The sequence below is a fragment of the Equus caballus genome, chromosome 28 (assembly GCF_041296265.1).
Source record: "Equus caballus isolate H_3958 breed thoroughbred chromosome 28, TB-T2T, whole genome shotgun sequence".
Lineage (NCBI taxonomy): Eukaryota > Metazoa > Chordata > Mammalia > Perissodactyla > Equidae > Equus > Equus caballus.
In genome coordinates this window covers 24,431,769-24,447,107 of record NC_091711.1, presented here as the reverse complement: position 1 = coordinate 24,447,107, position 15,339 = coordinate 24,431,769, and the positions used below count along the sequence as shown (strand labels likewise).

At 50.0% G+C, this 15,339-nt stretch overlaps 1 protein-coding gene across 6 annotated transcripts; it reads right to left on the bottom strand.

Moving 5' to 3' along the window:
* Positions 1-5,087: 5,087 nt before the first annotated feature.
* On the bottom strand, positions 5,088-10,989 carry SOCS2 (suppressor of cytokine signaling 2). Of its 6 annotated transcripts, none has more exons than XM_070254485.1 (3): positions 10,628-10,989; positions 8,260-8,614; positions 5,088-6,572 (listed from the first exon to the last, which is right to left on the bottom strand). In XM_070254485.1, the coding sequence occupies exons 2-3, from the start codon at positions 8,396-8,398 to the stop codon at positions 6,115-6,117; spliced, it is 597 nt and encodes a 198-aa protein (XP_070110586.1). In that variant the 5' UTR covers positions 8,399-8,614; positions 10,628-10,989; the 3' UTR covers positions 5,088-6,114. The 6 variants fall into 6 exon arrangements, with proteins under 6 accessions (XP_070110586.1, XP_023486935.1, XP_023486936.1 ...); XM_023631167.2 differs by having other exon boundaries at positions 10,051-10,960; XM_023631168.2 differs by lacking the exon at positions 10,628-10,989 and adding an exon at positions 9,413-10,015.
* Positions 10,990-15,339: the final 4,350 nt, after the last annotated feature.

Below are 15,339 nucleotides of genomic sequence, written 5' to 3'. Positions count from 1 at the left end.
ATAAAGCTAGAAGCAAAGAGGAGACCCCGATCTCTTAGAGCCAAAAGAGTTATTATAAACACTAGTTACATGACTTTGAGAATGTCCTCTCTTCCTACTAATAAACTCTGAAAGGGCATCCACAGATGCTACTGTGTAACCAGGAAAAGACGCTGAATTACGAGACTGACCATCTACCAGTAGAAGACAGTGTAGCCTGATAGAGGATTGGCATGTATACTTAAAAAAAAATTCCTTCCTCAAATTGTTCATTCCTACTCTGCTCTAAATGCTGAGGTTGGTACAAAGAAGGATACAAAAAACTGATCTTACTCTAGTGAGGTCTCAATTATTGAGGAGGATGTAACACCCAAATCAGAGGGGTGTTGTTAAACCAGCTATCTGGGGTGGGGGAACCTTAATTTCTAGCGCCTGCCAATTTCTGTGGCGGAACTACTCCCACCACAGCTGCTTGAAACCTACCAATGATTTAGCTCAGGGAATCCCAGCATTTAACAGTCAGCTCTCAGGAGCCCTCAGCACACCACTCATTCTCCATCCTCCTTCATTTTCTCATTCTTGCCATCTTTTTAGTCACTTTGTCGTTTCTTAACATCCTTATTGCTTGATGGACAGGGAAAATAAAACGAGAGACCAGAGAAGCAGCTGATTTTTTTTGTCAGTGGTTCTACTGAGGGAGATTGAATGGGGAGGAAGCTGAAAGGATTAGCGAGATGTGTTTATGGGTTTCAGTTGTCCCCAATTTCTCTGTCCCTTATTACTGCGGATAATTGAAAGCAGATGCTCTTGTCAAATGTGCAAAATGCAAACACACTTTCTGACCAAATATAAAATTGATGGCCGCAACCTGGAAATGGAAATGAGGAGAAAGAAGCTGTGCTGGAAACCTAAGAAGGGTCAGGTTCATCAGGACAGCAGAGGGGATGTTAAAATGGGAAATCAAACAACTTCTCTGCATACAAAGAACATGGAAAATATTTTTCTGAATGTTAAAGATCACAGCAGCTCTCTGGACCAAAATCTAAACAGGAAAAAGCATACCAAACTCACAGAAAGGAAAACTTTAACAAAATATAAATTTTATCTTAACACCGTGGGAAAGCGGGGAGATACAGGAAAATTTTATGAAGTTCTGTGATGATTTAACCAGGAAAAAAAGTCTCACTGTTTCTGCCATAGGAAAGGGGCTCCCTGGGGGTTGTTTATGCTTAGACAGAAGAGGAAGGGAGCGGGCAAGTACTTCCTTCCCTCTCACCAGGACTAGGGCTTGCCTTCCCCTTCCCTCTGTTTCTAAGAGAGGCAGCACCACGAGTCACAAAACGTGCTCCTGATCGCTAGGGCAAGTCAGAGTTCCTGTAAGCTAAGGATGTAGTTCAGAGAGAGAGTTGTCTATAAAAGCAGGTTTATTTTTATGGCTCAGTAACTGTTTACTCAAGCGAACCCCACTCTCTGATAATACTCGCCTGATCCAGCCTCTCTTGCTGACAAAGCTCCCAAAGGGCTGGGGAGACCCAGCTTTGCTCTATGATTCCAGCTTACTTACTATCTAGGCTTCTGGGACGCCAGGGCTTTGAAAGGCTACTGTAGCAACAGCTGGTACTTTACTTTAGCAATAAAGTGAAGTAACCTGAACTCAAGCCACAGAGAGGAAAAATTAGAAAAATCGAAAATATGTGAAGATGAGAATACAAGAAAAATATGCGCACGTAGGAGTGAAACAAACTATCAAAGAATCATTCTTACGCATGGACAAGCAGAAGGGCAGGAAAGGAGGGCGTTTCCATTCTGCTCAAATGAAGTGCAAGCTAGGGAAGGAGGTGCCTCTGATACTTTAAATACAAAAAATAAAAACATGCACGTAACAAGTGTGGCATCTGGGGCTGGCTACTTGTTTTAAAACCTGAAATGAATCAAACAGAGAGACAAAGAGACGTTTAATCTTAAGGTGTTCTAAATCACTCAATTACCCAACTCAAGGAGAATATAATTGCCCTCTTTCACCGCACAATAATATAGCCAGCAGGGCTGTGTCAGATGAGCTAAAAGGGCAACTTTACGATACAAAAGGGAGAAAGTAAGGCAGGAATTAACTGTGCCATTATGCCCGTGAGCGGTCAAAAGAAAGAATGGGTTCCACTGGCGAGGACACGAGGGTGGGCAGTCACCCGGCATCGATGGCTGTGTGTGAGTCACAGCTGGCAGAGGCAGAAATGACATCATAAAACAGCATGGAGGACAGGTTTTAGATTTTAAAACTGCAAATAGATTAGAAACGTTGAGGAGTTATAACCAACGCAAAACTCTATTGTGGATCAAGACATCACGACACCCAGCAGAGGCTGCTTCTTCCAGGTGGGGTGGAAGGAGCCAAGAACTGGCATTATCCCACATGGTATTCCAAAGGCCAGTTGTCTAAACTTCAGAGGAAGAAAAACATGATGTTAAACGAACCGTAGGGCTTACAGGGTAGCAAAGAAGAGTACTGACAATTTCAACAAAGGGTAGAAGCGTACAGCTTTTACAGATACGAAACCTGAGATTAAAAGATCTATGTTCAAAGACGGACTCTGCCGCTGACTTAGTGGGTTAATTGTGTGTGTGTCCGTGGGTGCACGTACCCGCGAATCTCCTGACCGCGCTGGGTCTGAAACCTTCTTCAGTAGAATGATGGAACTAAAATATGTCATCTGCAAAGTGGTTTCCAGCTTTAAAATTCCAGGAAAGTAAAAATTAGGAGAGGTTACAGGCCTCTTAGTAAACGAAAGGCCTAGAATGAATGACAACACTTTTTTGCTGCAAAGGCTAGAAAGGACTACTCAGAGACCAGGGAGGCCTCAGCCCAGCTGTTAGATGTAGCCCCGGCCACTCAACCCCGCTACCCTGGGCCTAAACCCACAACCAGGAAGGGCACGGCAGGCCTGGTCTCAGGACATTCCATCCCATGGATTATTTGATGACGTCTCTGTCGCCCATCCTCCTACCAGGGTACAATTTTCTAAAAGCAGAGAAAATCCTTCCCAAGAAAATAAACACTCCCAAACAACTGTCCCATTCTGTTACCTATTTGGATTACATAATTACTATGAAGTCAAGACTTTCTTACTGACACGCCAAAAAAGAGCTCTCAGCTCAGAAGCCAAACTGCCTTTGCTCTGCTGTCTGAAGCCCTAAAAAAACCCCCAAGTCCCTAAAAAGCAGTCCCCAGTGCCCACTGTGATGGAATGAGAAACTTCACTGCTTCAACTCTGCTCAGAATGGAAACGCAGATCAAAATATTTTAAGTCCACGCGGGCTATATAAGCCCTGTATACTATCTTCTCCAACAATAACAGTCATACATACCCTCACTAATGCTCCAAACTGCCCTGCACGGGCAGAGAACTCTGGATCTCTTTCCTCGCTCTGTTGAGGATAATTTAGACAAGTGTCCATCCTAACTTTTTTGTTGGATTGTCTGTAAAATGAGGGTACCAATAGTTGGTAACTGGCATCATTTATCAGACGTCAAGGAAAACAGCTAACCCCCTTCCTACTCACCCCCACACCAGGAAAAAAACCACTGGGCCAACCAGGCTGACTAGACTCCCACAGAGCACAACACTCATTAAGGCACCTGGACTTTTCTGGTCCAGGCAGCAGTAAAAACGCTGAGGGTTCCTTTTATGGCCTGCTCTGACTTGTTCATCTGGATCAATGCAGAAATAGCAGCAATTTGCTCTTTGTAATTCCTCTCCAGGAATTAAAAAGGGCTGGGATATTCCTGGAAGGCCTCCTCACTCACAGATCATCAGCGTGCCTCCTGTAACCACTGTACCTTGTTCATCTGGTTGGCGTGAAGATGAAATGAGATAATGCATGCAAAGTGCTGAGCGAGAACCTGGCACACAATAAACTCGATAAATAAACGATGTTAGTAATTGTAAAAAAAAACAAATAACCAACAAAACAAAACAAAACAGACTATCTCCTGATGCTTATCAATCTACTTGGAACATGAAAGATTGAAATGTAAGGCCAATAGTTCCACAGCACACTCCGGAGATATCTTTGCTGTCCTCTGGTTTTCTCATAATTAGTCACTTGCTGGTAATAATGCAGAACTTTCCACAATTCCACGGGGACTCATACCCCACTAGTGCATCCAACTCTCAACTGAGAAGCATCAGTGTTTGAGACAATGAGAACAGAAATGCAAAAGACCTTAAAGAAATTCCACAAAGTCCCTTAGCACTGATCATGTGGGAGTTTTGCCAGAAAAGTCAAACATCCCACACTGGACAACTGTTGTCAGTGGGGAAAAGGAGTAAAAAAAGCACAGAATCTGAACATCCCGATGAAAAGTTTATCTCCCCATCACAGACCAGACCCTAAAAGTATAGCTCTTCTTGACATTTTAGGCTACAAATTCTTCCCAAGGCACACCTGGCAATCTTTTGTGTTTGGCTCTGCCATTTGGACACAAATTGTTATGTTTTCCTTCCAGGCACAAAACCATTTTTTGGAGCTTCATGAAAATGAATATTTTCATGATATGCGATAAGCAGGTTTTACTATAATTTCTAACTGAATTTTTTAGTTTGCTTGGGGCCACACATGATATACTAGACTCCCCTCCCCAGTTTCACACCATCATATGCAGCTATGCAGGAATTGTTTTCAAAAGGTGGCAAAATGAATAATGTCTGGACTCCGGAAAAGATGGTACATTTCCAACAGTCATGAGACTGTGTGGCAAAAGGAAAATGGCCATCAGATTTTTAATTTTTATTTTGTATTATGCCTACTCAACCTTTAAAAGACTAGGATATGTCACAATTTTCGTAGTTTCTAAACCATGTTTCTGGAAAGATAAAGGGCATTTGTGTTACGCCCATTCAACTTGTAAAAGACGGCAATTCTTGCAGTTTCTAAACCATGCTTTCCAAAACGCAAAGGGCAAACGCAGCCCCAAACTTTAAGAAGGGCAAGTAATGTTTTCCCTCTCACTGAATATGTGGCTTCTTTCATTTGACACAAGTTTTTATGGCAACCCTCTATTACCATGAAAGTGCGTGTTCTCTACGATTCAAAGTCATAAGAGCAACTTGTAAAAGTCAAGTTTTTTTTATTTAATACATTCTAATCAAATAGTAACAGCAGTAAATAAACACTTGAAAAACAGGCAGGTATCCCCCTATATCTGGAAGAAAATTAAGTCAAAGTATTCTACACGGTAGAAGGGAGACAACTGCTGATGTCCATGGTTAGACAATCCCAGGACAACCTGGAACTTTCTAAAGCCATTTCCAAAAAATCAATGGCCACAGGTTGGGACAGAACTACTTCAAAGGGTAAAAGGTCTCTATCTACACGGTTTTATTAACATGATTGAGTGGCACCTGTAGAGCGTGACATTCTTGTCTTTAGCCTTAAAGGAAAAGACAAAGTCTTTTCCATTTGCACCAGTTTGAAATATTTCTGAAATAAGGCTCCCTTAGAATGGATTACTACAGTACTCATTCGCAGGAGAGAGTTCATACCTGTAGTAAAAAGACAAATACAGGATTTCGTGGTCACTTTTTTTTTTTGGTTGATTTGGTTAATTGCATAAAATGAAGGATAAATACTCAGAAGCATATCTGTTTAACAAGACTCCTAGGTATATCAGAATGCAAAATACAAAATGTCCTAAAACAGACTCTGATCACTAGGCATATGACATTGACGTCAAGCCCGTGTCAGTGTGGGTCCTTCACTTCTTCAGGACTCCTAGGTGGCAGTTCTTTCTCTATTACCAGCACTCGGACCTTCGCCCTCAAAGAAAGGAACTTCCGAAAGACAAGGCATCCCGATCGAATGTTCCTTCAGCCTCTCCTGGGGACATTTTATGTTTAACTCAAAAGGATCAACGGGTCTTGGCCTGCCTTAGGAAGGGAAGCCTCACTCGGGTGAAAATATTCGGGGGAACTTTAAATACCTGGCTACCTGGACACACATGTTTAAATTAGATTGACTTCAGCTGTTCTCAGGATTCCGTGGAGGTATCCAGAGCAGTCGCTCAAGTTTTGGTTCTCTTTTACAATAGCTGCATTCGGAGATACTCTATATGAGGCATGTTTAGAGAAAGAGAAACGCTTATACCTGGAATTTATATTCTTCCAAGTAATCTTTTAGTCTTGTTGGTAAAGGCAGTCCCCAGATGGTACCGGTGCATTTGTTAATGGTGAGTCTGCAGAGATGCTGCAGAGGCGGCGCGGACGTGTAGAGCGGTTTGGTCAGATAAAGGTGAACAGTGCCGTTCCGGGGGGCTTCTGGGCCCGTTCGCTTATCCTTGCACATCTGAACGTAGTAGTCGATCAGATGAACCACACTGTCAAACTGTTTAAGCTTGGACTTGACACATATGATAGAGTCCAATCTGAACTTCCCATCTTGGTATTCGATTCGCAGGTTAGTCGGTCCAGCGGACGTTTTAACAGAGATTGTTAGTAGGTAGTCTGAATGCGAACTATCTCTAATCAAGAAAGTTCCTTCTGGTGCCTCTTTTAATTTCTCTTTGGCTTCATTAACAGTCATACTTCCCCAGTACCAACCTGGGGTTTTTGTTCAAAAAGAAAAAGAAAAGAGGATAAAATAGTTATTATAAAGAATTCTTAAAATAGGGCAAGTACTTGGCAACAATTTTTCTAGCTCTAAGAAGTGTGTGAATCAAAGTTTACCAGAGGCTACCAAAATTCTTTCGGTAGAAATTTAATGAAAATGTGGGTCCGTTTTATTTTAGGAACACAAACTGTGAGCCAGTTTTCTTTTTTACAAACTAACTTTCTGTAGCTCTTCTTTAAACCTTCTTAAGATTTCCTCCCAACCAAACAAAGGGATATTTGCAATATGACAAACGGGCTGACAACGCAGGGATGCTTCTAGCACTATTTGAGTGAAATCAAAGATTTAAAACAAATTAGAAACAACTAATCAGAAGTTAGAAATAAAAGCCATGCCCTTAAAAAACTGGATAACCCAACTCTAGTAATTCCAATAGGGTAAACACAGAAGCAACGTTTTGGGTGCTCGGTCCTCACCCCCACTCTCCCCAAATCTGCTAATGGCCGCATCTCACTGTTCAAAGCACGGCTATTTGCTTGTTTAAAAGTTCTAGAACAATAGCTTCCGTTTGCTGCTGTGATTACAACTGCCTTATCAGTCACCGAGAAAGGAGGGAAACCCCAGTTGATAATTACTACTTCAAGGTTGCAGTCTTCCCCTAAACTCTTTCGGACTCTGCTGGAATCCAAACCCCATGACAACCGTCGGTCCCCAGATTCGATCTGCCTGCACCATCTCCTGGACCCATCCCGTTTCCAAAAACTACTTAAAGACATTCTGCATTTAAGAAGTTTGAACAATGTGCCCACACCTCTCCCCGCTGCGGCCCCCAAACTGGTGGGATACCTGCAACCTGCGGGTTCCTCCCGCCGAAGGAAAGCCCGTGGCCGGCACGGAAAGGCCGGAACCGCAAGTGAGGGACTTTCCCCTCTTCCTAGTCCTACCAAAACTTCAACTTTGCCCCAAACGAAAGCTTTTGGGGCAGGTTTTGAAAGCTTGCATGGTCGGCCAGAATTTTTTTTTCCCCCAATCTTTTCTTCTTTCAGATGCGGAGAGACGACAGCGAGCTGCGCAAAGCGCAGGACCGCGCTTGAAACCAGCACTACCCTCCCGGGCGCGCCGCCCCTGCAGGCCGCGCGCCTCCCGGCTGCGGCGGCCGCCCGCGCGGCAATCTGGCGGTCCCTGGACTTGGCCGCCAAGATCCCGGGCTGCAGCGGCTGCTCCGCCCGGCAGCCGGATGCAGCTGAAGCTGCGAGCAGCGCAGCGCCCACTAGCCGCCCGCGCACCCCGCGGAAAGGGAGGCTCCGGGCACTTTCTCCGACTCGCGTTCGAGCCCGAGCGCCGATTCTCGAGCAGCCGCGGAAAATAGAAAACGCTCCAGTGCCCTAAGAGGTTGTTTCCAAGGAGCCCTTCTCGGCTTTGCCCTCCCCCAGGCCCCTGAGTCCCTCGAGAACCACTTTCCTTTTGCACTCCAAGGATCCAGGGCCGCGCGGGCATCCTCTCCGCGGTCCCCCGCCCTGAGGCGGGGAAGGGAAGCGAGAGGACGTCTTTCTATCCCATTCTTTGCTTCCCTCCTCGGCCCCACTTCCCAGCTGTGCTCCCCGCCAGCACAGCCCCCAGCCGCGTCTGTGGGGAGGCGCCCCCTCCCGCACGCCTCGTGGCCGGTCCGCTCCCTACCTGTTTGACTGAGCTCCCGGAGGGCCTTCGCCAGACGCGCCGCCTCCGGGGACGGCTCCTCCGCCGACCCTGCGGTCCCCCACTGGCTCCGTGTCCCTTCCGCGCCATTCCCGGAGGGCTCGAGGCACCGCAGGGTCATGGGAGAAAGGTCACCGCGGCAAAGACAGGTGGCCGCCCGAGCTGGAGTCAAAGAGGGGCACGCGTCCTTCCTGGAAGTCAGTGGGAACCCAAAAACGCGTCCCTGGGGGGTATCCGGAATGGTGGGGGAGGGGATGGGGAGCTGCTGGCTCTTCCTCCCCAGGTCCTGAACGACGGATGGCAAAGTCCCCCGCAGGCGCGGTCACCCACAGTTTGCCTGCAAAGAGAAAGTGTAGGTTGAGTCAGTTCGAACTGGACCCCTACGGCTGGGGCGTGGGTGGGAAGACACAGACGTGGAAAATCCCGGGGACTCCTCCGCATCGATGCTCCCGCACCATTTAACCCCAAGCATCCAGTTACCGCCCTGGCCCAGCTCTAGAGAAAGGAGGATAAAGAGAGAGCATGGATCCAAGACGCAAGAGTTGGCGCGGGGGGTTGCGGGGGGAGGGAGGGAGGGAGGGGACAGGATGAGGGTGGGGAACAGGGTGTCTTCCCGCCCAGGGCTGCTTGCTGAAATCGCAGACTAGAAGGGCAAAGAGTCACCTGCGGGTAGGGTGGTAAATAGGCCCTAGTCAACTAAGAGTAGAAAAAATTTTCAAGAAAAGATCCCCAAATGGGCGATGCTATCTCACACCCCGCACAGCCCCGGGGGCCCGGGAGAACCACCCAGCACACACCCGGTTCCCCGCCCTGTAGCGCCGCGGGGCTCCGGGGGCTACAGCCGCCAGCCTGCGGCGCCGAGGTGCGCCAGCAGCCCCATCCCCGACCCGGAGGCTGCCTCGCTCCCCTCCCCCCGCCGCCCGGTGCCCGCTCCGGGAGGGGTGGGAGGCGCCGTCCCGCGCCGCGGCGGTCGCTGCCGGGGCCGGGCGGCTGCCGCTGCTGTTGCCGCCGCGGGCGCTGTCGAGGAATCGGCCGGAGCGCGCAGCCCTCGCGGGGGCTCGGAGACGCAGCCAGGGCCGAGCAGGCGGCGGCGAGCGCCTCGGGACGTGCAAGACGACGAACGCCGAGCCCTTACCTCGGCCTCGGCCGCCGCCTCCACACCAGGCAGCCTCCCCAGTGGACATGGGGCGGGGGAGCCGGGAGGGGCCCGGGAGAGGCCCAAGTCTACCCGAGTTTCCCCTACTGAGTTTTAATTTGGAACGAAATGCCTGGGGATGCGACGAGCCCTGCGCTCTGCGGTGGCGGCCGGAGTTCTCTGAGCAGAGGGCAAACAAAAGCCCCGGGGATCATCGCCTAGAACCCCGGGGCTCCGACAACCCCTCCGGGCTCGGACAACCCCCGCTCCGGGCAGCTGCTAGGTTTCCCTCTGGCTGCGACCAAGGAGGTGGGAAGCAGAGAGGGAGGAGGAAGGCGCTAGGGCGGGAGGCAGGCGGGTGGGGAGGAGCGGGAGATCAGGTTATTAGGATTATTAATTTGGATGGCAGTTTAGGGGGGAAAAACAGCCACTCCGGAGACTCCCCGACGCCGAGAAGAAAGCGGAAAAAGCAGGCAGTAGCGCCCGGCCGCGGGACAGAGCCGCGGCTCGGACTCTCCCCCCCGCCCCGGCGGCTCCAAACTGCGGAAGCCAGGCTGCCGGGCGCTCGCGGCCGCGCCCCGGTGCCCTCCCCAACGACCCTCCTCCGGGCGGAGCCTTCGGGCTCCCCAGATCGGTACCTGCCGCCAGCCTCGGCCCGAGCTCCTCCGGCGCCCGGGCTGCGGGCGCAGGGGATCCTGAGGCTGTGCGCCCGGGGCCCCGGCGCGCACTGTCCGCGGCCCGCGCAGCGCCGGTGGCGGCGGGCGAGGAGGCTCATGCTTCAAGGGAAGTCCAAGGCCCGCGAGCCGCGGCGGCGGGGCGGCGGCGGCAGCGAGACTTGGCAAGAGTTAAACGTCTGTCCCTGGAGCGGCGTGCGCGCGCGACTACCCAGCCCGACGCGCCTCCCTCGCTCCCCTCCTCCCTCCCCCGTCTGCGCTCGCCCTGCGCCCCGCCCGGCTGCTGGGGAGGCCGCTTTCCAGGAACTTTCCAGGAATCCGCCTCACGTGACCGCGGCCCCCGCTACTGCTTTAAAGAGGCTCGGGCGCTAATGCGCAGGCTTCGGGGGAGGCGGGCTCGGAGCGCTCCGGTGCGGGTTAGGGCGATGCGACTGCTCTGGAATCCGCTGTCCTCTGACCCCACAGCCCGGAGTGCTGGGAGACGCCGGAGAAGCCACCGGCCACCACCATCCGGTTTCGGCGGCCGAAGCCTGCCCCCTACCCGTGCTAGCCGGCGTCGAGCGAGTAACAGACATCCTCGTCCCTCGGCCCGCCCCGGGGGTTTGTCTTTCCCATCCCCTCTGCGCCTCTCGGCGACCCTCCAGGCCGCCCTTTTTGTGAGCCGGGTACAGGAGAGACCAGAGGTTTTCGGAAACGGCCCCTCCTGTCTTAAGGCACATTACTGGGGTGGGGGAGGCCCCTTTTCCGCCCCCGTGCCCACGCCCGAGAGCCGCAGAGAGCAGGCCGGAGGCTGTGCCCTCGGCCCAGGTCCTAGGAGGCAGCCAGCGGGTGGAGAGCGGCGCCTCCTTAAGCGGCGCTGGCCTCTCTCAGTCCCCTCCCCCGGGCGGTCCTGCTGGCTGTCTCCCGCACCGGCCCAGCCGGACTCCTCCCCTCCTCGTCCTCCTCTCCGCTGCACCGTCTCTCTCCCGCCGCCCGGAGGCCCGCCCCATTCACCTGCGCCGCCTGCAGAGGGGCGCGCTGAAGTGCTGAGCGGCGGGCCTCGGTGCCTGAGTCGGGAGAGCGCTGGTCTCTGCGCATTCCCGCAGGCCTGGCGCCCAGGGACTGGGAATTCGGAAAGATCCGGTCACTTCTTCCCTGCCCGGGACCCTCACCTCCTCCCACCCGGTTGGAGGCCACCTGGCCACCGCTGGAACTTGCCTGCATGCCCGCCCCCCGAAATGTGACCTCCTTGAAATGTGACCTACTTTTTAAAAACCATCAACACTCATGGAAAAACCGGATCCAAAATTTCGATAACCATTTTTCTTTGAAATACTATTCGATTGCATCACTGCTCATAAGCTTGAAAGGTCAATGGCCACTTTTAGCTGAAGCGGCGTCTATGGGGAGGTTGGGCGAGGAAGGAGGGGGCGTCGGGGAGGCGCGGCTCACAAACCTTGCCGGGTGCCCCCCCTACCGGCTCTAGCAGGAAGCGTAAACCAGCTCCCAGCCTTCAGGCTCAGACTGAGGGAGTCAGGGATGAATGGTTTTCTCAATTTTCATGCCTTTGAGCAAGAAACTATGCAATTAATAGGCAGGTGAGCCGGGGGTGGGGGCGCATTTCCCAGCTAACAAAGGGCTTTGTCAACGATGAAGTCGTGTGCACAGAATTACTTTTATATTTTAGACAGTCTTTGATGTGGAGGGCAAAACTAATTGAACCCTAGTTAAAACCCTTTATAAAGAAGCTGAATAATTTTGCACGAGTCGTTTACCGTCTTTGGACCCTCAGCCTTTTCTCTACAGTTAAGTGACTGGACTCTGGTTCTGGGTGAGGGACTGGGGTGAACGAAGAGTCAAATTCCATGTAGAGCTTGCGCGTAGTCTGAGGTCCCAAACCTTTAAGAGTATTTCATACGGCTTCTCCTTCATCGGTAGAGAATCCTAGAGGAAAGGTGTACCCACTTTTCAGTAGTTTAAAAGATACTTTAAAATTTTTACAAAGATAAAATAAACAATTTCTATTGACTTGTCAGTTGAAATGAATCTGCCGGCAACCTTTCTTAATGTGCTTTCCTGTTGCCTCCTAAGGGCCTTTGCACATGCTATTCTCTCTTCCCAGAATGCCGTTCCACAGATTGGGTGCGTGGCCAGTTCTCATCATTCAGGTCCCAGCTCAAAGTTACCTCCAGAGAGAGCCATTGTCCACAAAGCTTACAATAAGCACAGTGCCAGCTGTAGGGGCACCAAGTTTGTACCAAAGTAGGATTTTCATCGTTTGTTTCTAAAATGTTTCTCAGCAATGCCCAGCATTTTGTTGGCCTTTTAATCCCAAGAAACACATATAGGAACTTCTTAGGGAAATGTTTATGGGATCATGTTAAGTGAAAACAGTAGAATATGAAGTTGTAGCTATGCTATGATTACATTATAAAATGACAAATGCACGTGGGCAAAAACAAGTGAAGGTGAAGAAATGAAAGGTGCTATTTTTAGGGTGGCAGGATATGGGTGAATTTTTAAATTTGATTTTCCTTAATACTGTTTCAGTATTTTTGGTACAGTCATCATTTTCCAAAAATCACATGTGGGTCAGTGTCTTCACTGACTCTAAGTGAGTAGAGTGTAGTTTGTAGAGCTTATAACTCCTGTCCTGATGGACGTCTCCCGTGAACTCCAGACCTGCCACTCACCATCACCTTTCAGATGTCTGATAGGCATCTGCAGTTTAATATGTGCCAAACTGAGACCTGACAGTCCCTTCAAACAACCCCCCTTTAAAACAAACACAAAAGCAAAAGTCATTCCTCCCTCATTCTTCCCCATCTCTGAAAATGTCAATTCCTGTCTTCGGTTGCTGGGCCAAAAGCCTTAGAGTCGTCCCTGACTGCTCTTTCTCACACGCCCCACCTGTCAGCCAGTCCTTTGGTTTCACAGTAAACCCAGAACTGAAGCACTTGCCACATCTCCACCCCCCAGTCCGAGCCTCCCCATCTCTGCTGCCTTCTGCTGCAGCCCGCTTCTTGGCATCCCCTTACAGACCCTTCACAGAGCAGCGAGAGTGATCCTGTGACAGTAAGTCATTTCATGTCCCTCCCCGCTCCAACCCAAATGGCTGCACCGCACCAGAGTAAAAGACAAAATCCTAAAAGCCACCCTCAAAGCCCCTACAAGATCCGGTCCCACTTACCACTCCGATCTCATCTCCTCCTGCTCTGTTCCTTGATCCATCTGCTCAAGTCATGTTGGACTCCTTGCTATTTCTAGAACGTGCCACCCATGCTCCTTCCTCAGGGCCTTTGTCTATGCTGTCTCCTCTACCTACCATGCTCTTGCTTCAGATATCTGCATGGTTTGCTCCCTCACTTCCTCAGATCTTTATTCGGTGTCACCTTCTTAATGAGACTTTGCCTGATCACCCTAATCAGAATTGACCCCCAAGGCACACACTTATCTCTCTTCCCTACTCTAGTTTTCTCCTTAACACTGACCACTCTCTAACCTAGTTTGTTTTATTTCTTGATCTGGCTTCCCGTCTCTCTCCCCAACTAGAAGGTGAGCTTCATGAAGACGTGTATTTGTATTTGCATTGTTCACAGCTGTATCTTAGCATCTGGAAGGTAGTAGGGATTCCACATAATCGTTGGGTGGATGGACGCATGGATGGATGGATGCTTCAGCAGCATGGTTTCCAAGTTAAACTGCCCAGGCGTGAATCCTCACTCAGCCACTGCCTACCGCATATGCGATCACTGGCAAATTATGGATATGATGATAGAACTTACCTTATAGGGCGGTTGTGAGAATTAAATGAGATAATCTATAAAAAGTGCTTTGGCACTCAGCAAATAAGATTAGCTGTTATTTCTGCTGTCATCGTTTTACTCTCAGTGAGTTCGGACTTTTGCCCCTCTGGGTAAGATTACCTTATATTTGCCTATATGAAACTCAGCGGTCACCCTCTCGGGACTACCTGAGAACTTGTACTTGATTCTCTGGAGTTCCCCTTTAGCTTTGCACTTATAGGGTAAACAAGTGATTCCCTTGTCCCTAGATTTTCAGGACTATGCCGGTCCTGTTCAGTGGGGCAGGTGCAGGGCTGCAGTCATGAACTGTCATTCTACTGGAGGGGGGAAGCGAGAGTGATTTTCACAGAGCTGGAGGGCTTCTTCTGCTCCCTGCATTGAGGAATTGCAAAGGTTTGCAAATACCCTCCATGTGCCAAGGCCAAACAGGCATTCTTGGTCTTGCAATGCAGATGTTCTTAGGCTGGAATTGCTGAGTGCTCTGCACCGAGCTTCTGCTGAGTGGCAGAGAGAGGTTTTTACTTTTTGTTTGGGGAGCTATAGGATGATCCTTGGCTGTTGTCTCTGAAGCACCTGTGGGCAGAAGGTACCCTTGTGAGTGGCCACCATCCCTTCCTTTTAGAATTTGTCATCTCACCACCACCACCAGCATCACACACACACACACACACACACACACACCACCCTCACGAGTCCCTGTGATTCTGAGACCCACTTTTCTGGAGAGCATCTGACCCAGGATAGCAAATAGGAGTACCCCATGCCCCGGGACACAGAGCTTTGTCCAGTATCACAACCCAAGCAGATGTGTTTTTTTAGGATTTGATGTAAATGCTGCAAGAGAAATGATCCCTCCCTTTTTGAGATGATGAGCAGGCATGACCACGTAAGCCAACTTTTCCACCACTTGGAAAGAGACTGTCAAAGAACAAAGGCAACGGAGAAGAAAGCAGAACGCAGGTTGGAGTGTGACGGAGAGATTCTTGAGCACTTGAATCCAACCTGCCTGAAGCTGCACTACCCTTGGGCTTCTCAGATATAGGGGTGAACGAGTTAATTTTTTCCCAACTTGTTTGATTTGGATTTCTGTAACTTGCAATCAGAGACACTCTCTTGGGGTGTAGTGGGTTGGAAATGGAAGGATCTATGGAGGGAGTGGAATGGGGAATTGAGAAGATGAGGAATAAAGTTACTTCTATTTTAACGAGCATCTCTTACTTTTCATCTGGTGCTTCTCAGTACCAATTCCTTTTTACAATGGTCTTGCTCCATCCTCATAATGGAGGACACTCACTAGTGGACAGAGGAAGAGGAGCGGATGCTGCTGGCTTCAGTGCTCCGGGTCAGGGATGGGGGGAGGGAGAAGCTAGGCAGATGGCTTCCCCCTAGTCTCCTGGGACCCAGAAACATGGTAGATGGCTATGCCCTTGGTCTTTCCACTCACAGAAGTGAAGGGGAATCATGTTCT

Coding starts and splice junctions, on each gene's coding strand:
- SOCS2 (XM_070254485.1), bottom strand. CDS start 8,398: ATGACCCTGCGGTGCCTCGAGCCCTCCGGGAATGGCGCGGAAGGGACA. Junction 6,573..8,259: donor CCGGGAGCTCAGTCAAACAG/GTAGGGAGCGGA, acceptor CAAAAACCCCAG/GTTGGTACTGGGGAAGTATG.